We start from the raw sequence: 25314 nt of genomic DNA, 5'->3' as shown, positions 1-25314 counted from the left end.
ATGCTCAATTTCTTTCCATTTTTATACTGACTGCACCACCTCTAATTTCAGGTCTCTGGATACAGAACTCTCTTCTCTCATCCTAACTGTACCAACTTCTCATCTACCTCTCATCTGGCTAATTCAAACAGTAACCAAGTAAAATCCTTCATCAAAACAGCCACCTCTGGCCTCTTTTTGGAGGGCCCGCAGTCCATTTTCTTTGAATGCATACTTTAAATTCTGCCTAATATATCCTTTTATACCTCTTTTTAAAAAAAAAAATCCACCCCTGCCAACACAGTAAATACACTTTCTCTAGCACGTAAGTTCTCATCATATTTATCACACTTTATTGGTACTGTTTATCGTCTGTCCTTCTAGCCAGAGTGGATAGATACCCACAGTGCCTAGCACACTGGAAGAAAAGAAGCTGGGTATGGCAGCACACACCTGTAATCACAGCACTCTGTGAGCCTGAGACAGGAGGACCCCAAGTCCATACCCAGCCTGAGCAGTGAAGTGAGACCCTGTCTCAAAGTCAAAAATGGCTGGGGATAGAGCTTGGTAGAAAGACCCTTGTTTCAATCCCCAGTGTTGCAAAAAATAAATAAAAACAGGGGCCAGGCATTTAGCTCAGTGGTTCCTCCTGGACACCTTGAAAGCACAAGGTCCTGAGTTCGATCCTCAGTACCAAAAAAAAAAAAAGTAACATTCTCCAGTAGCATTCCCCCAAAAAAATAAAGACAGAAAGACAGACAAAGAAAGGAAGCCAGAAAGAAAAATACAATTTTATATAAATGAATGATTTTGATCAAAACCTGGGAATGCAAACATGCACTTTCAGTTCTTAAATGAGTGTATGCGAGTGTGTCTATGTGTGTATGTGTATAAACAAATACACTGGGCTCACTTCACACATCAGCACTTAATGGTCTGGGGGTTTTGGTTTACACTTTGAATACTCACCGACGTACTTACCTTCATTTACTCTGCAAACTGAAACTCTCACGGTACTGTGAGTTGCCACCATGTCATGCAACATAACATATTGCTGAAAAAGGAAAAAACAAGCCACATGAACCCACTCAGACCCTGAAATGCCAGGTGCTAGAAAATATAGTAAGTGCCCATCGCTTTGCCTTTATACATTATCAAGAGTCAAAAGGATTATTCACTGTTCTAGCTCAAAACAGAGTGAGAAGCAACTTAAGAGAAAGCCCTGGAAACAGTCAACCAGCGTCTCTGTGCTGTAGTCTGTGCCAGCTTCTAAGCAGGCAGTGAGCTGACTCTCAACAGCATTGTCTCCAACAACAGTAGCAGGAAGAGACGGAAGTCTACACACAGGCAGGTAAAACACGACTGGTCCTGAGTGTTCACTCTGTGCCAATCACTACTCTACACACCTCACATGATATTACAGAACATGAACACAGTGTGACACCCGTAATAGATTGACTTACCTTTCTAATGGAACACAGTGAGGTTACAATGGACACCAGGGACATAATCACAATGGCTAAAGCATAGTAATAGTATTCATCAGTGCTCCACAATATAACACTAAACAGCTGGAAAATGTAAAATGGGTTCAGAACCTAAAAAATATACAAGATTTGAAGTCAAATTAAATGAGATATTTACAACTATGCAGATTCTTCACATTTCCACTTGAAAAGTAACCAACCAGCTACACATAGGATAAGCTCTAAAGGAACCTAGGACAACATGCACTGCTCTCTGAAGAGCAGGACAGTGTGTTAGTATTCTCATCTATCAGTGAACTACTAGAATTTGGCTAACTCAGATTTAAAGTATCTATATCCATGTAGATTCACACCAAACTTAAGCACAGATTCAGCTAGAACAAGCTGAAGTGTGTAAATTTAGCTGTTCTGCCTTAGGAATAAAGTGTATTCATTTCTGATAATTACTATGCTCTGGGTTAATAAAAGATACCAAACAGGACAAATGCTTACTTATGAACTCAAAACAGAAATGTGCCTGTATGTCAAAAGTTCACTGAAAAAAAAAAAAAAGTTCACTGAGTTGCAAAGGAAAAACAACTGTGAGAAAATGGACCAAACTGCTTGCTTTCTCAATGAAAAGTATTAAGGACTAAATCTTGAACGAAAGTAAGATAAGGGAGCCCTGGGTCGGGGATTTAGCTCAGAGGTGCCGCCACCTGCCTCGAAAGCACAAGGTCCCGAGTTCAATCCCAGGGACCAAAAAAAAAAAAAAGATAAAGGAGCCCTGACAAAAAAACTTAACCCAAGTTTCATTTTACTTCATCAACTTTATTAAGAAACTCCCAATGTCTTTTTTAAAAGTTTATTTGGAGAGAGGAGAGGCAGAAACTGAGACTAAACCCAGGGCCTCACACATGCTAATTACATCTCTGGTATCGTCCCCCTGAAGTCTTAAAACTGATGCTTTTATACTTTTTCAAAGCATTTTGATAACAGTACCATTTTACCTCAAAACTAATGAAATATTTACAAAAAAAACTTTTCTAATTTTATAAATAAAAGAGCAACAGAGAAAGGTGCTTGGGTAGGGGGTACTGGGGATTGAATCCAGGGCCTTCACACTGACCTGTGTCCCCAGCCTTTTACTTTTTGAGGCAGAGTCTCACTAAGTCGCTAAGTTGTCTGGGCTGCCCTTGAACTTGTGAGCTCTCACCCAGAATGCTGGAATTACAGGCATGGGCACCAAACCCAGCCACAGAAGGTTTCTGAAGATCAAAGCTGGCTACTAGGATGGCAGTGTCTGTGCGTGTACATGTGCATGTGTGTGTGCATGTGTTTGGGATTGCACACTCTTGCATGTTCAAGGCCATGGGTTCAATCCCCAGCTCTGGGGAAAAAAAAAGAAAAAAGACCAAAGTGAAACTGATGGGACCATACTACAAATCAGGCTTTCCCAGTTCCTCATCATCCACTCTGATCCAGCTGTAAGCAATATTAGATGGCCACACTAAAGAAACCGATCTTATTTCTACTAGAAGTATTCACCCATTACAATTACACTTAATCTGACTGATAGCCAAAAACCAGAACAAAGACTGGCCAGCTTTTGTCGCTAGGCAAAGTCACTTGCTCTCTTCCTTTTGTGTTTAGAAACCTTCATCACTTCTCTGGCACTGAACTAGTACCGCGCTGTTCCCTCAAGTCAGTCATCACGCCAGGCTCCGTACTCTAACCTTCGTGTTCTGCCGCTCACTGTCCAATAAAGCACCAAAACACACCATGGGAAAACATACATTTTTAAGGGGTGGGGTGGGGGGGGTGTCAATAAAAATAAAATTAGATGAAATAAAATTCATACCCAAAATTTTCTCAGAGTAAAGTTTTTCTCTACTCTTACCCTCAAAGTAAAATAGCAAGCAAAGAGAAGTTAGGAAACAGAAAACCAAGACTATCTCATTAACCATGACTTCCCAAACTGACAAATCTATTGCTACCAAATGCTGAACTATATACAACTCTTACCTCTTTAATTAGAAGCTTAAAAACAGAAGGCACTTTCACAGTAATTTCATTTATTCCATAAAGCAATTTTCTATAACAGGAAAATACAATAATAATAATGTTACAATATATAATTTAACAGTAGCATAACTTAGGAAAGGCATTTAGTTAAGTTCATACCATGGGACACTTTTAAATTCATGCTTCTAAAAACTTCTGTTCTACACTTAAAACTTGTCTCTATCTATACAATTTAAATTGAAGAAATCAACAATGGATAACCATACTGTTTATTTTATTTCATTCTGTCTCATACCTTTAGCGGGTGACACGTATCTTTCCCACCAGTCAATAATAACCACATAAGCAGAAGGCTGTCTGCTCCATTTGTGAACAAAATAGGCCTTAACAAAGTTTGAAAACTTTGAAAGAGAAGTAAATGTGAGGAATTCATGTACTACTTTTCTAAGAATACTGTACTAAGAGTATTTATTTCAGAACATTGTACATTTGACTTTAAGGGAAAATATGCTTTTAAAACATTCCTTAGCTGAGTGTGGTAGTGCTGCTGCCTGGCACAGGAGGATCTCAAGGTCAAGCCTAGCCTGGGCAATTTAAAAAATAAAAAATGTGCTGGGGATCTAGTGCGAACACCCTAGGTTCAATCCCCAGTACTGCTAAAAAGGAAAAGAAAGTTAATTCCTCATCACTGTACCTATTATGATATAATAATTTCTGCTTTTTATAGAACGTAAGTCTAAATGGATTCTTTTGTTGTACCCTTCAAGAACAAGCTACAGAAATACTACAAGAAAAATTCTAATTTAATCCAAAACTGGCATTTATCTTTAAAATATCTAATACACCGGCAGACTTTTATGCTTTAACAAAGAATAACAACAAAAATATGTGACTCCTAATTTACAAATTTTCATTGTGGTAAATCTAAGTTCATCCCTACAGTCCCAATATATCTCAAAAAAATCAAAGATGTTTTTAGTTTATAAGACATACCACTATTTTATGTATGATCAAAAAGATTTTTTGTCAAACAAATAATGATACTCCACTAACTATATACAACATCCCAATTTCAGAGATATTAAACTATGGGAGACTGAACATTCAAAGTGATGAAACAGTGTGGAATTTCAGAAATATCCACTTCAATATTAGCTTTAACATTTTTATGATTATTAAACTGGAGACATTTTAGGGGCCGGGGATTTAGCTCAGTGGTTCCGCCGCCTGCCTTGCAAGCGCAAGGACCCGAGTTTGATCTCCTGTACCAAAAAAAATAAACTGGAGACATTTTTATTTGAGTAAAATATCAGTAGTTCTCAACTCATCATCTGTAATATTTAAAACCTGTTAATAGGTACTACACAGTAATGGGATGACTACACATACATCTGGGTTTAGGAACTTTGAGAACAGATCTAACTTTAGTTGGATAAAAGTTACCTGTAGGCATGCATCCCCTTTGTCAGTCCTGCACTATGCTTTTCATAAATTGACGTACAAGAAACACCTTCATCCAGTCCCCTAAATAAATCCAAAGTTTTTACTTTAAACAAAGTTTTAAAAATCCAAATATCTTAATGCCTCATTTCTCTATATGCCTGATTTTAGAAATGTAACTTCCTTACAAACTTCTTAGAAACTCATAATAAAAATTTAGAAAGAATGAATGAGAATTTTAAAATCTCAGATTCTTAAGATAAACAGTAATGAATGGTCTAAGTCTCAAACATGACAACTAAGTTTCCAATGCATTCATGGTAAGATGGTTCTACATACTCAAGTGTAGGTAGTATCAATCTCCTATAAGGCTATGCCAGAGTTGTAAGAGTCAATAATTAAACTAACATTTTATGGTAAAACACAATTAACTCGACAACTCCAAACTAAAGACAAAAAAATTTTACTTCTTATCTACATAGTTTCTCCTTTACACTTTTAGCTTCACAAGAAAAAACTCTATTCATTTGCACCCGTCTCCACAAGGCAGCAGTCCTAATCCTTCCCTGAGCCATGGCAGACCGAGGTGAGAAGCACCGAATTCGTGAGTCACAGACAATGCCAGGCACCTCTAACCACCCTAACTGGGACCCAACTAACGTATCTGCCTTTCCGCCAAATGTCTTAAGCATTCTTATTTTAACTGATACTGGTTATAGAACTGTAAAACAGAATCTATACGTATTTCATTCCAATACTTTCTTACATTTTTCAGCTAGAAAAGCTAAGCTCTATGATTCATTACTACAAGTTTCTACGGCTTACAGAGACCACAACAAATATGTTTGATATTTTTTCCCACTGAAGTTGATGACTTGTTCAGAAGGGAGCAAGGACCAGGAACAAATTTTTCAACAAAATGACAGCCCATTAGCAATTTTCTTTAAAACAATGGTTCCCACTTAATCAGGAATTTAGAACTAGACATCTGAAAATGCCCAGGCCCATTCCAGAATATTCCAATTCTTCAGTGTGTCTGAAGAAAAATGAAGGCACTGCTATCTTAACAATTCATGACTCTTTTAACTGCTAGAATTAAGAACTCCATTGGCACTCTAAAGCTGACATATGAGTGATTATAACAATCACTTTAACAGCAGCAATAAAAATGGAATTCTTGAGAGGCAAAGCAGAAAGATCGCATGAGCCCAACAGTTAAGGGCTGGCCTGGGTAATATACTAAGACCCCATTTCTTGAAAAAAAAAAAAAAATTAATCCTAATTTGGTAATACTGCTTGAACTCTCTGCAAAAAGTTATAAAAGATTACTCCAATGTTCCTACCCAAAGGCTTTAGACATTCAATAATGTCTCATTCTTTATCCACACAGTAAATTAAATTATTTCTTGATTCTTCATACACCAGTACAATTAGATGGGACTGTCAAGAAATTAGGAAGCAGTAATTCAGATACTGAAAGTTAAAACACAGGGCCTGGGGGTGCAGTTCAGTGGTAGAGTACCTGCTTAGCATGCTAGAGGCCCTAGATTTGATCTCCAACACCACACACACAAAACCTATCTAAGTTAAAACAGACTATGTTTTCATGTCCAGGTAAAAAAGAACTCAGAATCAGGATTTTTGCATCATACAGCTTGTAACTTTTAAGTAAATTTTGCCAGGGTACAATTTGTAGATAGTATTTATTTTTAGATGGTCATATTAGTCTTCACATAATGGTGGTTTTTAATGAACAAATGAATAAAAATTGTACAATAAAACCTCTTCAATTTTATGTAACACTAGAATGGATTCTTTTCTACCTACATTTTCAGAATATAGTCCAAGAAAAAGAAAGATACTTACTTTAAGAAATCAAAATTGTGAATGGTATCATCCCAGAAATACTTTACACTATGGTGGGTGAAATAACGCATCTGTAGAACATACAAAAATGTTACATCAAAGCGCTTATCACCACTTGGTTTAGCATGTAATCTACTTACTCTAACAAGTAAACTTGTGTTTAGTAATAGTACTACACACATAAATTTACCTCAAGCAATAACTGCAACAAAATTATAAAACTTAGGATGGCAGAAAATGTTAACAATTCTGTTTTTTAGACACTTTGACACTAGAGTAAATACCTGCTGTGAATGAGTCTGTGAGTGTTTACTCAGCTCATGCTGATTCTCTCCAGCTGTATTCTCAGTTAAATGAACTGCATGGCCATTGCAAACCTTATTAACTATGGACTTTGGATTCGAAAATGAGTGACTCTCCAAAGAAAGCAAGCGAATTTTTGCACAAAACCACATTCTGAATTCATCCTTAAAAGACAGAGAGAGAAGAGTCAATTAAGTATATAACTAGCTATATTTTTAATTTCCATTCTTTACATACTCATCTCTAATGGAGAAAGCATCATTCCCTACTCACTAAATGTTAAACAAGAACAAACTCAAGAAGTACTTCCCATTTAACCAATACAAACAATATAATCCATAAAAGATCATGAGGCTTGGCGTGTTGGTGCACACCTGTAATCCCAGCACTCGGAAGGCCGAGCAGGAGGATCACCATGAGTTCAAAGCCAGCCTGAACTACTACATGGTGAAAGCCTGTCTCAAACAAAACAAAACAAAACAAAACAAAAAATCATGAATAATTCCTTCATTTGCTATCTATATGCTAAGAGCAGATACAAAAATCTCATAAAATGTTTGCAATTAGGACTTCAAAAAAAGTCTTAGAAGGATAAAGATGTGATGTGTATATACCAATGAATTTTATTATATATTGCAAGTATATTTTATTAATACTAATAAAAATTTGTTTAAGATGCTAAGAAAAAAAATAGTCTTAGATATGGCAGCACCACATAGTAGACACACAGGTGGCCTGGCCAGTGACAGGTCTGAACTTAAGGGATTGGGAGCCATACAAGGAAGGCCCACCCATCTCCAAGATCCCTGTGATTTCCACCACTATAGTAACTATCAAGTCAAACACAGACACCTGGAGACACTAGAATCAACACTCATTACATCCGGGCAGTGCGTGCTGTTCACTTAGTGTTCACTTAGTATTCTGAACAAAGTGTACACAAAAGCATTTCACTCGGGGAATAATCCAGCTCCAAGAACACACAGACGTACAGTTGTCCTCAGCAGCACCACTTCGCAGTCCTTGACCGCAGCTCTGACACAGGTCGCTTTCACACGCCACTCTGGCATCCAGTAGAGGAGGAGGAGCAGGAACCCGCCAGTGCAGATCACACCCACAGACACAATGGCGAGCTTCCAGCGACATAAGTTATAGCCATAAACCTCCTGCCAAGACACGGTCACCACAGGGTTAGTCAGTGCAGCACACACAGATAAACTCAGAACATGTTTCCAAGATGGGTTGCAGAAGCTGTAAATGTCTTCTCAATCTATAATTAACCTTTACATTTTGTTTCGGACAAGACTGTGGTCAAAACTATATTTTTAAGTAGTTATATTTGTTGGTATTTATATTTATGATTTTATACTGGATATTTTTACTAAGTATCTTTCCTGACACAGTATGCTCACATTTATTTTTTTCCCACTGACACGATATTTTCAGTTTATCTTCTTATAATATTTCTAATTTCATTCTTATATACTGTACCTTTTAAATTCTTCCAGAATTTACACTGTCATGAGGCAGGTTTCAGTAAACTATTTTAGAATAAATTCAAATTTATAGAAAAGCTACAGAAATATTAGAGTTCCTGGACACCCTGCGTTCAGTTTCCTCTATTGGGAGCCTCTTGGTACATCTGTTAAAACCAAAAGGTCAACATTGCTGCATTGCTATTAGTTAAACTCGGCGTTAGGATTTCACCAGTTTTTTCACTAACATCTTATTTCTGTTGCAAGACACAATCCAGAATTTAACACTGCATTTACATAGGATAGGTTTTTAATTTATTTTTGTCCAAGTGATTTACTAATTGTCCCAATACCACTAAAATTGACCGCTTTGCCCACACAAGCCAAATGAAAAGTTCCCATCACCTCACCAGATATACAAGACAAATGCCTCATTAAATTTACATTTCAAATAAGCAATGAATAACTTGTCTGCACAGGATGAGGGAAACTACTCCCCCCAAAAAACTATAATGAAAGTTTTTCACACTCCCTGGCTAAATTATGCAAGCTGGTTACCATTTCATCTTCTTGACCTTGGTTGATAGTCTTCTTTTCTTCTTTGTCCATATCTGCAGTGGTTTGGAAGGTCTTGTCCTTCACAACAGCTGAAGATAACTGAAGAAAGAAAGAAATGGGTAACAGTGAATCATTTTAAATCCTGTCAACTGACTATTACACAAAGTGTTCTAAAGTATTCTGATTAAATCTGATTTCCTCTGAAGCAACGAACACCTGCTGATGGCACAGCTTTTATGGTATATGTATCAAAGTTCAAGTGGTATTTCTTGTTTTGTTTGTTTTCTTGTTTGATACCAGAGATCGAACTCAGGACCTTGTGCTTCCAAGTCAGGCACTGTGCCACTGAGCTAAATCCCCAGCCCTTCAACTGGTATTTTAAATAGTAATCAAAGTGCTAGCTGGTTCTTTTTCTTTCTTTTTTTTTTTTTTTGGTACCGGGGATTGAACTGGGGACCTTGCGGTTTCGAGACAGGCACCAAGTGCTAGCTGGTTCTAAGGACAGTTTCAATGGCATGACAATTCCTGAACCTGCATTACTACCATGAAACTCAGATTACATTAACTTCTACCAGCAGCGGCCTTGAACAACTTAAATTATCAGAGGGGCTAGTATAAAAGCATGTGTTTTTATTCCCCAGATTCAGAGAAGAGCCTAGTTCAACCACCTTGAGCTATAATATATCATACAACTCTTCCTGTGTACTGGAAGTGAAATCAGCCCAAAAGCCTCTCAGAGATTATTAAATTCATTATCCAACAAAGACTTACTGAGCATTGTTCAACACCGGCAATCCATGGCCACAACTCAAGTCGCTAGAGCACGTATGCTCCCACTGGAGAGCACAAAACTGACCCCAGCTACCTCCAAGTCCACAAGGCACCTTTCCAACTGTTTCAGACTACATACGAAGCTTGTCAAGGGAGAAAACTCACTGAGCCCACTGACATAGTTTTCCTTTTTTGGGGGCAGGGGGGGACAGGGTTTTGCTCTGTAGTTCAGGCTGGACTTGAACTCGAACTAGTGGCAATCCTGCTGCCTCAGCCTCCTGAGTGCTGAGATTATAGGCATGAGCCACTACACCCAGCTCCCTTTTATTCTGTATGTCAAATACTAGACGTCTGGCTATACAATAAATAGATTTGCAAAATGACACTTTTACTAATTATTTTTTTATAAAATAGGTATTTTCTTTCAGATGATGCTACTCCTGGGAATGAAGCTACGAGATGGTCAAAAAAGATGATTCATGACAGTGCAGTGTCACTTTCACCTCTGATGTTAACAGCACCTACCAAAAACGTGATGTAAGATAGAACTAAAATACTGAAATGATAAACAGAAAAGAAGTGGTGAAAAATGTATAAATTTATATCCTTTCTTTTTAAAAAAAACTTTTTTGAGCCAGGGTCTTGCCATGTTGCCCAGGCAATCCTCGAACTCCTGGGTTCAGGTGATGTTCTTGCCTCAGCCTCTGGGCCACTGCACCTGGCCTTGTATCTTATTTTCTTCAAGAAATATTTCCAGATTCTTTTGTGTAATTCTCTCATTCAGTCATTAAAGCTACTGCTTTACTGTACTGCACTTCTACTTTAAAATATTTCACTATATTGGGCTGGGGATTTAGCTCAATGCTTCAGCCTCCTGCTTCTCAAGCACAAGGTCCCGAGTTCGAACCCTGGTACCAAAAAGAAAATTTGTTTTCACTATATTCCCGAATAACTAATTGGTCATATTTAAAACGTTTGCATAAACTCTGTACCTCCTCTAAAAACTATTACGCTCAGTTCCCAAATGAACTTTGTGTGCTGTCAAATGCCTAGATAAGAGATTGATGATACTGTATAAAGTACTTTTTAAAATGGTAAACTGGAAAAAAAAAAATAGGTATTTTCAGGGAAATGTTCCTCAACATGTAGTAAGTTTATTAGTTTGTCTGACTGATTTAATAATCTCTTGTTTTCAAAGAAAGGAAGGTGAAGCGCTTAGGACTTGCACTGCAATGACACTTCAGAGTAGATTGCACTGCCAGGCCAGCTGGGGAAATCCAGTTTGCAAAGCATGGAGGCTGCTAGGGCAGCTGTGGGGCTCAGTCTCTTCTAGAATCAGAAGTGGCTGAAAGCAAATAAAGCTCAATTTCTCCAAGTTTTTCACAATACCAAGAAACCTTGATTCAATCAATACATATTTCCATTTAACCCACCAGCAATCCTCTACCCAGCGTTGAACAAGATGCTACTGTTTTTGTAATCAATGATTGGTAGATAAGCTACACTAATTACAGCCAGTGTTCTGTGTCCACTAGTTCAATCAACCATGAGCCAAAAGAAAGTTAACATTTGTAATGAATATGTACAGACTTTTATTTTGATCATTATTCCCTTAAAATATAGTATAAAAAAGAAAAAACATGGAAACAAAGTCTTTGTAAATAGGGAAGGGTGGAGGGGGTGAAGGGAGAGCAAGGGAATGGGGAAAAAATGGGAACCAAGATACATCACGTAAAGGTACAAGATCCCAATGATGAATGTAACTGTACTGTATATCTAAAACGTACCAATAAACTAAATGGAAAAAAAAATACAGTGTAACAACTATTTACATAGCATTTGTGTTGTAAGTAATCCAGAAGTCATTTAAAGTATATGGGAAGATATACACTAGGTTAAATGCAAATACTACACCATTTTAAAAAAGGGACTTAAATATCCTCCAATTCTGGTTATCTGACACGAGTCCTAGAAGCTATCTCCCAGATATCAAAGAACAACCATGCCTAAAATATCAATACTAACCAATAATACGGCACCAGTATATATAAAATCCACACAAGCAAATGCTCTTTAGCATCCACAGAAATTTTAAAGAGCATTAAAGATCTAGATCCCAAAAGCTTTAGAGTCACTGCATTGGCTGATGTTACGGTTTGCATCTAAGCAAGCTACCCCCCAAAGCCTCATGTGCTTACAGGTGGGGCTTTTGGGAGTGACTGGATCATGGGTGTGTGATACTGGATTAGTCTACTGATTGGCTTAGCCTAGTTCTGAGTGTGGATGGTGGATTTAGTGAAGACAGACCCACCCTGGGTGTAGGTGACACCAACTAATAGGATTGTAGCCTAGATGGAATAAAAAGGGAAAGGAAGGAGGCTCAGTTTCCTGCCTACCACACCATGAACTGTTTCTCCTCTGCCATGCTGCTCTGCCCTGGAATGAAACCTCTACAAACTGTGAGCCAAAATAAACTTTTCCTCCTTTAACTTTGGGTGTCAGGTATTTTGTCCCAGCAATGAAGTAAGACAGGCAGACCTCCACAGAACATAGCTACCTTCTTCATTTCAGATCCTGTACTCCTGCTCATTTATCCAGTGTACAGTGGTGTGACTTGATAGGCACTCAAAAAACTTGCTCAATACATTAACTAATATACACACTGTTGCTAAGACAGCAGTAGCTATTTTTATGTAATAAGTGCAAAGCCAAAGAGCCAAATGCAGGATTTTAAACTAATCTCATACACAAGACTACTGAAATCTCTTGATGTTTTACCATCAACCATATAACCACTAAAAATAATGGACTCAGTGTCACTATGGAACAGCAGAAATTTTTTTTTTTTTTTTTTTTGGTACCAGGGATCAAACTCGGGTCCTTGCGCTTACACAGCAGGCAGCGAAACCACTGAGCTAAATCCCCAGCCCAGAACAGCAGAAATTTTAAGGTTAGCCCGTCCAACTTCTCCAAAACAAGCCACATTACCATGCAATGTAGTATCAATTTTTTCTCAGTCTAGGGCAGTGTTTGGGCCCTAAAGCACACTCCAAGAGTTGTTCCACTGTAGTAATAATGACCCAGAAAATCAATATAAATTGAAGTGGCAGTTAGTCAAGAATTACACCTGCTGCCACTGCAGTAAACCATGGAAAAATGCATGAAGCTCCACCTCTTCCCATGTGAAAAAGATCAGCAGGTGCTGCCTGAGTATGTAGAGTGCACAATCCAACTGTGCCCATGCTCACCTAAAAGGTAAGGCAGTGGCCCTGCGCCCCACACCAACCCCAGAAAGAAGTGCATGAGGCGAAGGCCCATAACCTTTATTGATTCTTCCTTGGGCTCTGAAACGAACCCCAGGATTATGACTCTGGGCTCACTGAAGTCATCCAATTGTTATCTTCCTTTCCACCATCTATATGCTTCCTGGGGATAGAGATTACTTCAAATTTTTATATGAAGAGATTTGTACTCCCAACCAACATGGAGTAAAGAGGGATCAGATCTGCCACCTTCCTCAAACCACCTCAAACAGGCAAAATACATTGTGGTTTTCAAGGAACTGGATAGTGAGTAGTGAAGGAAAGTGCCAACAGAGTTATGAAGCAAACTAGACAAGTTCACAGTTTTTCCAGTTCAGTGCCTAAAAGGCGTTTGCCTGCAAGGGGTAAGGGGAGGGGCTCCAGGGGAAGCCAGCTCTCCCCCCAAGCGGAGACAAAGCTGGGAGTGCAGGGAGGCATCGAAGCAAGGTGTCTGAGGCCAGTGCACCAAGAGATGTGTACAGATCCACAATTGCACGGCGGCCCCCTCGGGTATTCAGCTAAATCCTGACCAGCAGCAGCAAGAAATGATCACGGGCCAGGAAACACCACCCAAAATGATTAAAGGGGACACACGCAAGGTTCACAGAGGGCTGGGGTAGTGCCAATCCCACCAACCAGAGCCCCGTTTGTCACAAGGAATCGAGAATACTTAGAAGGCTTCAGTAGGGGAATAAAACCAGCCCCAAACAAAAACTACTCTGATCCTGTCAAATAAAGCCAAAAGGGAGACCTGAAACCAAATTTTTAAAAAGAAAACACTGAAAGTCATTTTCAACTCACAGAACAAAGTCTGAAACATTTACTATAATACAAAGTACCTAATACCCAATAACTGAGGGTGTCTAGCATCTAATTAAAACATAACAGGCATGCAAAAAGCAAGAAAATACAACCCAGAATGAGAAACTGAAATAGAAAATGAGACTGACACAGATAATAGAACTGGTAAAGAAGCATGTTAGAACAGCTACTCTAACTGTATTACACATGCTCAAAAAGCAAGATTGCATGTTAAATGGAAACCTAAAAGATATCAAATTTAAAATAAAAAGTTCAATTTTCAGAAATGGAAAATACCTCAGATGAGATTAACACAAGAAGATACTGCAGAATAAAATTAATGACCTTGAAGACACAGTTGTAAAAACTATGCAAAAAGAAAGTGAGCTAGGGATGGAGCTCAGTGGTAGAGCACTCTTGGGTTCAATCTTCAGTACCCCCAAAATAATGATGTTAAAATCCTGAAAAAGGGGCCAGGGATTTAGCTCAGTGGTTCCACTGCCTGCTGCGCAAGCGCAAGGACCCAAGTTCAATCCCCTGTACCAAAAAAAAAAAAAAATCTGAAAACAGGGCCAGGGATTTAGCTCAGTGGCACGATGCCTACCTTGCAACCACAAGGTCCTCAGTTCAATCCCAAGTGCCAAAAAAACAAACTTGAAAACAGCTGGGCAGGGTGGCAACCTCCTGTAATCCTAGCACTTAGAAGGCAGAGACAGGAGGATGGAGCCAAGTTAGGTCAATGTGGGCCACATAGTGAGTTCAAGGCCAGCCTGGACTATAAACCATGCCCCTGTCTCCACCAAATGCATGAGGCCCTGAGTCTGATCTCCAGTATGGCAGAAAAGGGAAGGAAATAAAATGTCAGCAAGGAATGTCATCAAACTTATCCTAAGAAGTCATTAAAAAAATCCTAAATTCAACTAGAAATTAAAACAGACATCCTAACAAAATAAGAGACTAAGAGTGACAGAGTTCTTGCCAAAAGAATGCAAAAGAAAAGATGTAGTAGCAACATCTTTGAAGACCCAAGAGAAAGAAACTACTGAGAGAACTCTACACCCTGCAAAACTGCCTCCTAATACTGAATAAAGATTTTTCAAGCACAAAAGCTGGGGGATGGGCAGTTAGCAGCAGCAGACCTACTGTAAGCTACAAGAAAAAAAGTTAAAGGAAATCCTTCATAGAAGGAAAAAAATAATACCAAATGAAAATATGGAGTCCACAAAGGAATGAAGAACACCAGAAATAGGAGTAAATATAAATGAAAACAATAGCACGCATACACAAAACAGGGAGCCAGGTGTGGTGGTGCACACCTGTAGTCCCAACACTCAGGAAGCTGAGGCAGGAGAACTGTATTGAGTGAGGCCACCCTGGACTACATAGCAAGATCCAGTCTCAAAAAACAGGGAGGAACAAGCATACTGTTGCAAAACTCTTACAGAACAATTGAACGGGATTAATATCACTTAAAAGTAGATTAGTAAATTAAAAGATGTACACTTTAAACTGGGCATTAAAATCAGACCTATAGCTACAAAACTAATACAGGTGATCAAATGGAACCATAAAGAAATCCCCAATTAGCCTAGTATGGGGGGAGGGGAGAGAAGAGAGTAGGGGGGAGAGGGAGAGAGAGACTGATTTAACTGACCAAAAGAAAAAAGAAAGAGGTGAGACAAAGAAGTAAAAAGTAACAAGCTGACTGGCTGACTGGCTGAAACCTAACAGCATCGCTAGCACCTCAGATATAAATGATCTACACACAGCAGTGAAGCTGGGTGTGGTGGTGCACACTTGTGACACTAGCACTCAGGAGATGGAGGACAGAGGGTGGTTCAAGACCAGCCGGGATGACAGGGGTCTTGTCTAAAAACAAAGCAAAACAAAAAACCTTCAAAGGCAGAGACTATGACTGCATTTTCAAAATATACAACCTGACTGCATGCTGCCTGCCAGGGACCAATTTTCCTCAATTCCTTGGGGATGAGGGGGTTGCTGAGGATTGAATCCAGGGCCTTTATACTGAGCTATGACCCCACCAGTTTTTGTTTAATTTTAAGGCAGGGCATTGTTAAGTCTCTAAACTGCCCTGGCTGGGCTTGAACTTAGGATCCTCCTGCCTCTGCCACCCAGAGTGCTGGGATAATAGGCATGGGGCATCATAGAGGCTCCAGAAATTCATTTTAAATATCAAGGGACAACAAGGCTAAAAGTCAGAAGAAGGAAAAGGTGTCGTGAAAACACTTTTCAAGGGCCAGGGATGTAGTTCAGTGGCGCTGAACCTGCCTGGCACGCACAAGGTCCTGAGCTCTATTCCCAGTGCTGAAAAAATAAAAATAAAAACACTATTCAAAATAAAACTGGAGAAAGTATAAAGTCATTTCAAAATGACAAGAGGGTCACTTCATGAAGATAAAATAACAACCCCAAACATGTATGCACTTAAGACCTTCAACATATGAAGCAAAAAACAAAACAAAACAAAAACATCACATGAAAATGAAAGGAGACAGAAATTCACAATTATCAGAGACTTCTGTTTACTAATCCTCTCAAAAATTAACAGACAAGTAGATTACAAAAGCAGAAGACCTGAAGAACACTAAATCAAGTGGACCTGGTGCATACAGAACACTCCACACAACCTCAGGACAGACGTTCTCTCAACGTGCATAAAAAGCAGTCACCAAAACCTGGCATGTAATTCCACCACTCAGAAAGCTGAGGCAGGAAGATAGCAAATCCCAGGCCAGCCTGGGCTATACAGTGAGCTCAAGGCCAGCCTGGACTACATAGTGAGAGCCTGTCTCAAAAAAACAAAAAAAAAAAACCCCAACAGCAACCAAACAAACCCTACAAAACTATGAAGTCATAAAAACAAAGTTCTTAACATGATGGAATTAAATTAGATACAGTTAACAGAAATACAAGGAGAAAATCCCTAAATATTTGGAAATAAGATATACTTCTAAAATCTATGGATTAAAGAAATTAAAGTAGGAAACTGAACTAAAATGAAGATGCAACACACAAAAACTGCATGGGAAGCCGCCAAGAGGTCACTCAGAGAAAGCCCACAGCAGCCATCCAGCTCTGCAGAGAAAGAGCAGCACACTCTCAGCTTCCAGAGCAAACACCAGGGAAACAGAACTATTAAAGGGAAAGAGGATCCAGAGCCGGGGATTTAGCTCAGTGGTTCCACCGCCTGCCTCACAAGCACAAGGTCCTGAGTTCGATCCCCGGCACCAAAAAAAAAAAAAAGAAAAAGAAAAGAAATAAAGGGAAAGAGGATCCAAGAAGAAACTGATGAAACAAAAAGAAGAAAAAAGCCAACAAAACCATAAACTGGTTCTCCAAGAGTGAAAAATCGCTAGCCAGACACATCACGAAGAGCTCAGGGGGGAAAGATGTAAATTAGTAACAGGAGAGTGAGAAGGGAGACTTCACATAGATCCTACAGGGTCAGGAGGGTAACAAAGGAAATTAATAACACCCCACACACCAGCTTTTCTGCAGGTCTGAAGTTCTCCCACATAAAAACTTTTTAATTGAAAAAAAAACCCCGCATCGTCACTTCTGGGGGGTGGGGGGCAGCCATAAGCTGCTAACTGCTGACAGAGTTAAAGCTGAGTGAGGAGGCACACAACTCATTACACCAACCTTTCTGCATTTTAACACACGGCAACTGTCCACATGGAGAGCAGTTCTGTAACTGAGAGCCACCATCTGAAGCTTTCAGAGAGGACATTTTCAGAAGACACTCATTCCTGGCACAAAAGGCCATAAATCTTGAGGACCCATTGCTCTTATGCCACCCCCCACCCCCCAGTACTGGGTACTGGACCCAGGGCTTCCCAGTGAACTACCTCCCAAGGCCTTCTTTTGTTTTTGATTTTTTGTTGGTACCAGGGATCAAACTCAGATCCTTGCACTTGTGAGGCAGGTGGCGGAACCACTGAGCTAAATCCCCGGCCCATCCAAGCCCTTCTTTTAAAGGCAGGGTCTCATTAAGTCGCTAAATTGTCCAGGTTGGGCTTGAACGTGCCATCTCCTGCCTCAGCCTTCCAGAGTGCTGGGATTATAGACGTGCATCACCCACCCGGCTCCCAGAGACTCAGTTCACTAACTTTTGTTGCTGGCTCTTGAGTCTGGTTCTTTGCCATCTCTTACCCATTGCCTACAAGTATAAATGCACTCCCCATCTCTGTAAATCGTAACTGCTCAATGCAGAATTATTAACAGATAACCAAGCATGCGTTTTAAAGTTTTAGAAAAGGAGTTGCTACTAAAATTCAATATTTTCATTTAGGCCATGTACTTAATAATTAAAAATTTTCTTTAAAATTTCTTGAACAAGTTCTCCTTAGCTCCACATAACTACAATCCCATCCCATGTACTACACTTAAAATACTTAGCAAGTAAGACTCCAGTTACTTTTTTTTTTTTTTAGTACCATGGATCGAACCTGGGTCCTTGCGCTTGCAGGGCAGGCGGCGGAACCACTGAGCTAAGTCCCCGGCCCAGACTCCAGTTACTTTTAAATGAGCTATCAGATAGATAGTCTACTGTCTATAAATTATTTTTGTTCTTTTCTAAATTACTGATCATGTTATGTTAGCCTTTTTACAACTGTTTATTCTCAATTTAGTTGTTTTTAAATGTCTTAATTGTTAAATCTTACCAAATTTTAAGAAAAAAATGCTACAAAAAGTTTCTCTAAAAACCAATTATTATTCACTTTAAACACATTATACTTCTAATAGGATATTACCTAGAATTCACCCTTCACATAAACTTTTAGAAAACTCCAACAAGACAAATGCAAATAGTGCTTACATTTAAAACATGAATAATGTAAAGGTAATATTTAAATTTTTAAAACACACATAAAAGAAAGCCTTTAGCATTATTTCAATAATTCCATAAGGATAAAGAACTATATAAAAATATCTTAGATGCACTGCCTAGGCCTAGCAAGATTCTTGTTAAATACCTACCATATATAACATTAAAACAATTGAGGCATTAACAGCAAACTTCTAAAACTTGACAGAAGAATATAGTAACTCTGGTGGTTTGCTGGAGTACATATTTTTAAATCAATTTCTATATCACAGAAAATAAAGAAAATTTCTTACCCACAGCACTTAATATTCTTCCTCTCAACTGCTAATCTTAACCGGTTTTTGAAAGTTGGCTCTTAATAAGAATAAAAATAAAAGTAAGCACAAAAATCCATTCCGAGATGACAATTTTATGCCAAACAGTTCTGACTGGTTCTGTTTTAACTGTATTCAAATGATTAAGACACAAAATTAGTATTTTAGGATGCACCAATTTTCAGGAGGTGCAGAGGACATCCATGCTCTGCCGCCCCACTGCTGCTCCCCAGAGCCCGAGTGTGAATGACTGGCCTCTCGCTAGCTCACTGAATTCCAATTCCACAGTGCAGGCCAAGCCTTGATGTTATCTAGGAAGCAAGGAGCTCAAGGGCCATTGTGCTTAGCCAAACCCTTCCTTAAAATTACAATGAACCAGAATCACTGCCCCTGAATAAAAAAGCAGTGCTGGACAATATGAAGCTATCGGGAGCAGATGCCACTCCAACACATGCAATGCTTGTGTTTGGAAATTTACTTCTTCCTTCCAGGTCAGGCACTAAGAACAATTTTAAGTGCAGTTTTCAGCCTTGGCTAAAGATCTGTCAGATCCCATTCCCTAAGTGAGCTGGCACAGCAGTCCCCAAACCACGCATCTGTCTCCCTCCTGAGCTTCTTGTGCACTTCTCTAACAGTTAACTGCAGAGTTCAGGTTTTATAAAAAAGAAAAAAATCTATGTGTTGCCTAGAGTTCCTAAGTAGTTAACTTCGCAAGGCAATTTAGAAAAATGATCTGCAGCTCACATAAAACTTCAAGCAAAGCAATTTTGAATGATACATTATTTAATGCTTTACTTCAGTCTATTTGCCATCTCTAGCCAGATTGAAATAAAAAAGGAAAAATTACAAGTTCACAAAACTAAGTACTAAAGAAATTAGAGCAATTACATTTTCCAATGGATCTTTTACACTTGTAACACACACACTTCAGGAATTTTTAAATTTAAAACTACCTAGACTTTTGGGATAACTTTGTATTGTTCAATGACAGAAGGAATCATCCCAGTTTGTTTTATAGTTCTAGATAGCATTTTGTCATGAATTAGCCATACCTACCACTGTTAAATAAAAATTTGATGAACTCATTTTTAGAGGCCATACAAAGAAGTGGGGTTGGTGCACATCTATAATCTTAGCACTCTGGGAGGCTGAGGGAGGAGGATCACAAGTTCAAACTCAGCCTGGGAAATTTAGGGAGACCGACCTCAAAATTAAAAATTAAAAAAAAAAAATAGGGCTGGGGATTTAGCTCAGTGGTTCTGGTGCCTGCCTCACAAGCACAAGTTCCCGAGTTCGATCCCCAGTACCAAAAAAAAAAAAAAAAAAAATTGAAAAAAAAAAAGCTGGGGATATTGCTCAGCGCAAAGACCCTAGGTTCAATTACCAGCACCAAAAAAAAAAAAAAAAGGACCATACAAAGGATATTCAAAGATTCTGAATTATCAATACCAGTTAACAAGCTCAACATTTTATTATTTTCATCCAAGATACATCATGCAAAGGTACAAGATCCCAATGATGACTGTAACTGTATTCTATACCTAAAATGTACCAATAAACTTAATGGGAAAAAAAACATTTTTAAATTTTCAAATCTGTAGCATCCACAGCAACTAAGATCATGACCTTCTATAACTCACATTTACAACTGAAATAATGTATGCACTAATACATATAAAACTACTCAATCAACAACCTCAACCAGTAGCTATTCAAATATTTACATCCAAAGAGTGGAAAGAAAACTTGCATCTTCCAACTATCCTAAACACTGTGACAAGTCTATGAGGGCACGGCTTAAAACTACAAGTCAGCACCTAACAATAAGAATGACATAATATGATTTAATGAATACATGGAAATTTTACAAGGATACCAGCGAAATTTTAACAAAGCTCCACTCGATACCCATTTTATCACTTCCCATCTTGGACTTTCTCTTATAATGCATGCTTTTGTCTTTGTATTTAGGCTTAAGGAAGACCATTGTATCCAATACACACCAAACCAAAACTATTTACATTTGTGAAGTGAAGTCTTTGTATAGTTACACTTTTTTGTATGTTACAAAACAATATGATAGTTAAAACAAGTTAGAATTTGGAAAGATAACGTAATTATGCATGTTGAGATCAATATAAAGTTTAGCCTGCACTACCATTCTTGCATACCTGTTTATCACTTCCATTTAAAAAGGAAAGTAACCTTTTCGCATACAGACACCCCATTTACCACCCTACACAGTAAACCTGTCATCATAAGACAAAACAGTTTGGGTTTGGTTTTTTGTTTTGTTTTGGTATGGGACCTTGCACTTGCAAGGCAGGCGCCAGAACCACTGAGCTACATCCCTGGCCCCAAACTAGTAGATTTTTGGTTAGCAAAAAGGGGAAAATTATCTGTGGACTGACCAATGATATCTACATTTTACTTTTTTTTTTTTTTTTTGGTACCGGGGATTGAACTCAGGACCTTGCGCTTGCGAGGCAGGCACCGGAACCACTGAGCTAAATCCCCAGCCCATTTTACTCTTTTTTTAAAAAAGTATAAAAATCATTGATACATATCCTAGTAAAAGTTTGTACCTTTGAAATGCAAACTTACATTTTTAACTTTCTGAGCTATTTTGGTCCTAAAATGTTCATACCTTCCTTAAATCGTTATGACTTTTTGAAATTGCACCTTCCAGGTTAAGGGTTACGAAAGTGTTATAATGGCGAGGCAGATTTCGAACCTCATCATCTGCTATGAAAAGTGTGGCAGCAGGCGATGAAACAGACCCGTCCTACAGACCCAACAGTTAGAACTAGCAGAACCAAAGTGGCCTACCAAGAAAACTGCCACCAACTGCTAATGTCACAGAAAGCCAAATCCATCAGTAAGGTGGTGCCAATGGCTACCTCCGAGCTGGGGCAGGAGGCAGGGAGACGCTAAGTGCTTGGTGAATGCACCACCAAGGAAGGCTCGGTACCAGTTGGCTGTGCCAAGTACCTGAACACCCATCCACAGCACGGGGCACCCTCTCTGTGCCCGATCTCACACTCATCAGTTTATGTCAGGGAGAAGAAGACAGTCCTACTGGAGCCACCCCTTGGCGAGCACATTTCTATTAAGCTACTGCTGAGTAGATTCACATATCTCCTCTGCACTTTAGCCCAGCTGAGGAAGTGTTGGCCCACATTACAGAGTAAGTAGCAGCAAACCTTCTTATCAAGCTAATTCACCTCTAAGGATGAGGTGAACACGTATGCCAGTTTCATTACTATATTAAAAATAGGACATACAGGGCCGGGGATTTAGCTCAGTGGTTCCCGCGCCTGCTGCGCAAGAGCAAGGTCCCGAGTTTGATCCCTGGTACCCAAAAAACAAACAAACAAACAAACAAACAAAAATAGGACATACAATCTCCCCCTCACTCTAAAACAAAAACAGCACAAACTCATGCATCAGCTTTAATTTGTTCAAAACTTTTACAAGGAGTCCGGCACAAACTATTTATTATGCAAGTTGCTTCACCTGTCTGGGTTTCAACTTCACTACCCTGAGGCAAGCGGAATAACGCCCACCAGAGATTCCAACTGTGCAAGCTTTGGCCCACACAGTATGGGCTTGGGCCAGGGCCTACTGTCGCACTTTCGCCTTTTCTCCCCTAGGGGGCGATCCAGCACTGGTAAGGAAAAAGACTGACAGTTAACATCTTCTCTATTAAACTGTTATATGCTCAAAATCCAATCCTTCTCTAGTAGGTCCTCCCTACTCTCCCTCTTCCCCTACTCCAAAAATTCTACCATTATTCTTCTCTTTAACTTATTTATCATTTGGTTTTAATGCAGCAACTGCAGTTAAAGTGATCAAGTGATTAAAGATGAGAAATTATACATTATGATTTCTTCGTAATACTGAAGATCTGATATGAAAAGAAGCTGTCTTTTTAAAAGAGCCTGGCCCATACATGGTGGCGCATGCCTGTAATCCCAGCACTCAAGAGACTGAGGCAGGAGGATCACTTCGAGTTTGAGGCCAGCCTGGGGTACATAGTGAGTTCAAGGGCAGTCTAAACCACATAGCCAGACCCTGTCTCAAAAAAACAAAAAATAGGGCCAGGGATTTAGCTCAGTGGTTCCGCTGCCTGCCTCACATGCGCAAGGTCCCAAGTTCAATCCCCGGTAACAAAAACAAAAATAAAAATAAAAATAAATTTTAAAATAAAAGAGCCTCTGTATTCATGTGCCTCAGCAGAAAAATAAGCAATAAATACAGCACAAATGATAATGGGGGAAGGGGAGGAACATTACTACTCTCTTTATAAAGATTAATCCCAAATTTACAACTGTCTGAAACTGCAATTCAGGGATCTTACAATATTATGGAGCAGCGGAAGGGAAAACAGTAGCAAAGAGCACATGAATTTGCTAGAGGACAAGAGGGTGTATTTACAGTGTAAAATTACCTGGTAAAACCATACTTCCCATTGAACTGGCCAAAACGAGACAATGAATGAGCATTCTTATATATCCCTGTTAAACAGTGACTCTATCAGCAATCAGGAGGCTGAGGCAGGAGGACTGCCAGCCCGGGCTACACAGTGAATTCAAGGCTGCCTGAACTAGTCTGCCTTGTCTCAAAAAAAGGGAAAAAAAAAAAGTAAATCTATACTACCTTTTGGAAAAACCAAGTAACAGTATATTTACATTTAAAATCTATATATACTTTGATCTAATAATTCTAATTTTAAAAGTCCAGGATATATGTACCTTACCTACTCATAATTCCAAATGCACAGAACATGTATCCTGCCTTAGTGTTTGTAGTAATGGGAAAAAAAGTAAAAACTACTCTTGTTCAGAAGCAAAGTATTTTTGTTGAGTAACATGTAAATATTTCTTCCATTTCAATGCAAATTAGTGACTATTTAAAACTGTAATGTTATTAATTAAAAACCCTAATAACTTGCTTGACATTTCACTGGACAATTCAGTCTTTGAAACCTAAACATTCATTAATTCTCAGACTCAGATTTTTCACCTTTTCCTGTAGGTAAAATTCAGATGCCACTCCAAGGACCCCTTCCTGTTTGATGCTAGGGTCACTGCATGCACACTCTTTGCTCAGAGCTGGTCTCACTGCTCAATCACGGGCACCTAAGTTGCCATGCACTGCGGGAATACAATACGGAGTCTAAACTGTCAAATATACTAACAGATTACATTCCAGCTGTACCCTGGACCAGAAGGGGCAGCATGCAGAAGAGCGCCACACCAAGCAGTGGAGTGAGAGGAGGGGTAGGGCAGGACAGGACCAGGAGCTAAACACAGGGAAGAGAAGGAAACACAGGAGAACACGTGCCGGGGCATTATAAAGCACTTCCAAGTCTCCAAAGTGCTGAGAAGACAGGTACAAACCCCAGAAAGGCTCATTTCCCTTGCTAACAGAAAATCTAAATTGTTTTCTTTTACTCAGCCAGACACCTCACTTCAGGATTATTACATCACTTACATCCAAGCAGATCTGGCTCTATGCATGATCTGTACTATGTGTTGCTGGTATCTCACTCTTCCTTCAGACATAATTTGAAGATGCAACCACAAAGAAGCACAAAACCACCAGGAAACGATTCTGTCAAACGTACAATCCTCCAAACTGATAAGTATAACTCCGGGTCATGTGGCTTTCCCTGCTGTGCTCCTTTTCCTAATCTGAAACCTGCCCATATTGGCTCAGCACAGGAGCAGAGCAAAGCTCTGAACAGTCACATCCAACAGCACCTCTGAGACACAGCAGCATCAACTGCTTTGAAGAGGATAAGCCTTCCCACGGTCATCCAGGATTTTTTTAAAAAGTATTTGGGCACTACAAGCCTACAATAACAAACTGACGGGTGCACAGGGTCATTTAGCTACTTTTACAGGGACTTTATCAGTGGTTTTTGAACAATATCATCTTTTTTAGAAACGAAAAAAAATCACTTCCACTGAACCAAGATTAGCATTTTTCATTTCTCTAGATCAGTGATGGCATACCTTGTGGAGATCGAGTGCCCAAACAGCAACCCAAAACCCACTTATTTTACTTCGAAGTGCCAACACTGCAATTAAACCTCAATAGCCCATGCTTGGCCACCGTGCCAATAGAGAGAGAGGGCTTTGAATGCCCACTGTGGTATGC

The 25314-nt window shown here is 39.2% G+C and overlaps 1 protein-coding gene across 8 annotated transcripts in view; it reads right to left on the bottom strand.

Annotated features, from left to right (window-relative positions):
* Atp13a3 (ATPase 13A3) overlaps positions 1–25314 on the bottom strand; it is an 88518-nt gene that overhangs the window by 48854 nt on the left and 14350 nt on the right. For 3 of the 8 annotated variants that reach the window (XM_021255418.2, XM_021255427.2, XM_021255437.2), the window contains exons 3-10: positions 9113–9211; positions 8072–8245; positions 7061–7243; positions 6777–6847; positions 4914–4994; positions 3471–3540; positions 1443–1577; positions 949–1033 (exon numbers count right to left, since the gene is read on the bottom strand). In XM_021255418.2, the coding sequence (XP_021111077.1) occupies positions 949–1033; positions 1443–1577; positions 3471–3540; positions 4914–4994; positions 6777–6847; positions 7061–7243; positions 8072–8245; positions 9113–9163 (850 nt within the window). In that variant the 5' untranslated portion in view covers positions 9164–9211. Of the gene's footprint in view, positions 1–948; positions 1034–1442; positions 1578–3470; positions 3541–4913; positions 4995–6776; positions 6848–7060; positions 7244–8071; positions 8246–9112; positions 9212–19128; positions 19190–25314 lie in introns of all 8 variants that reach the window. The other 5 variants (XM_004834755.4, XM_021255436.2, XM_021255424.2 and 2 more) reach the window with 4 other exon arrangements.

This window comes from Heterocephalus glaber, unplaced genomic scaffold, assembly GCF_053883595.1.
Source record: "Heterocephalus glaber isolate CG9 unplaced genomic scaffold, H.glaber_assembly_v1.0 deba00001504, whole genome shotgun sequence".
NCBI classification, from domain to species: Eukaryota; Metazoa; Chordata; class Mammalia; order Rodentia; family Bathyergidae; genus Heterocephalus; species Heterocephalus glaber.
Note: the sequence above shows the minus strand (reverse complement) of the source record. Positions and strands in the feature narration are given on the sequence as shown.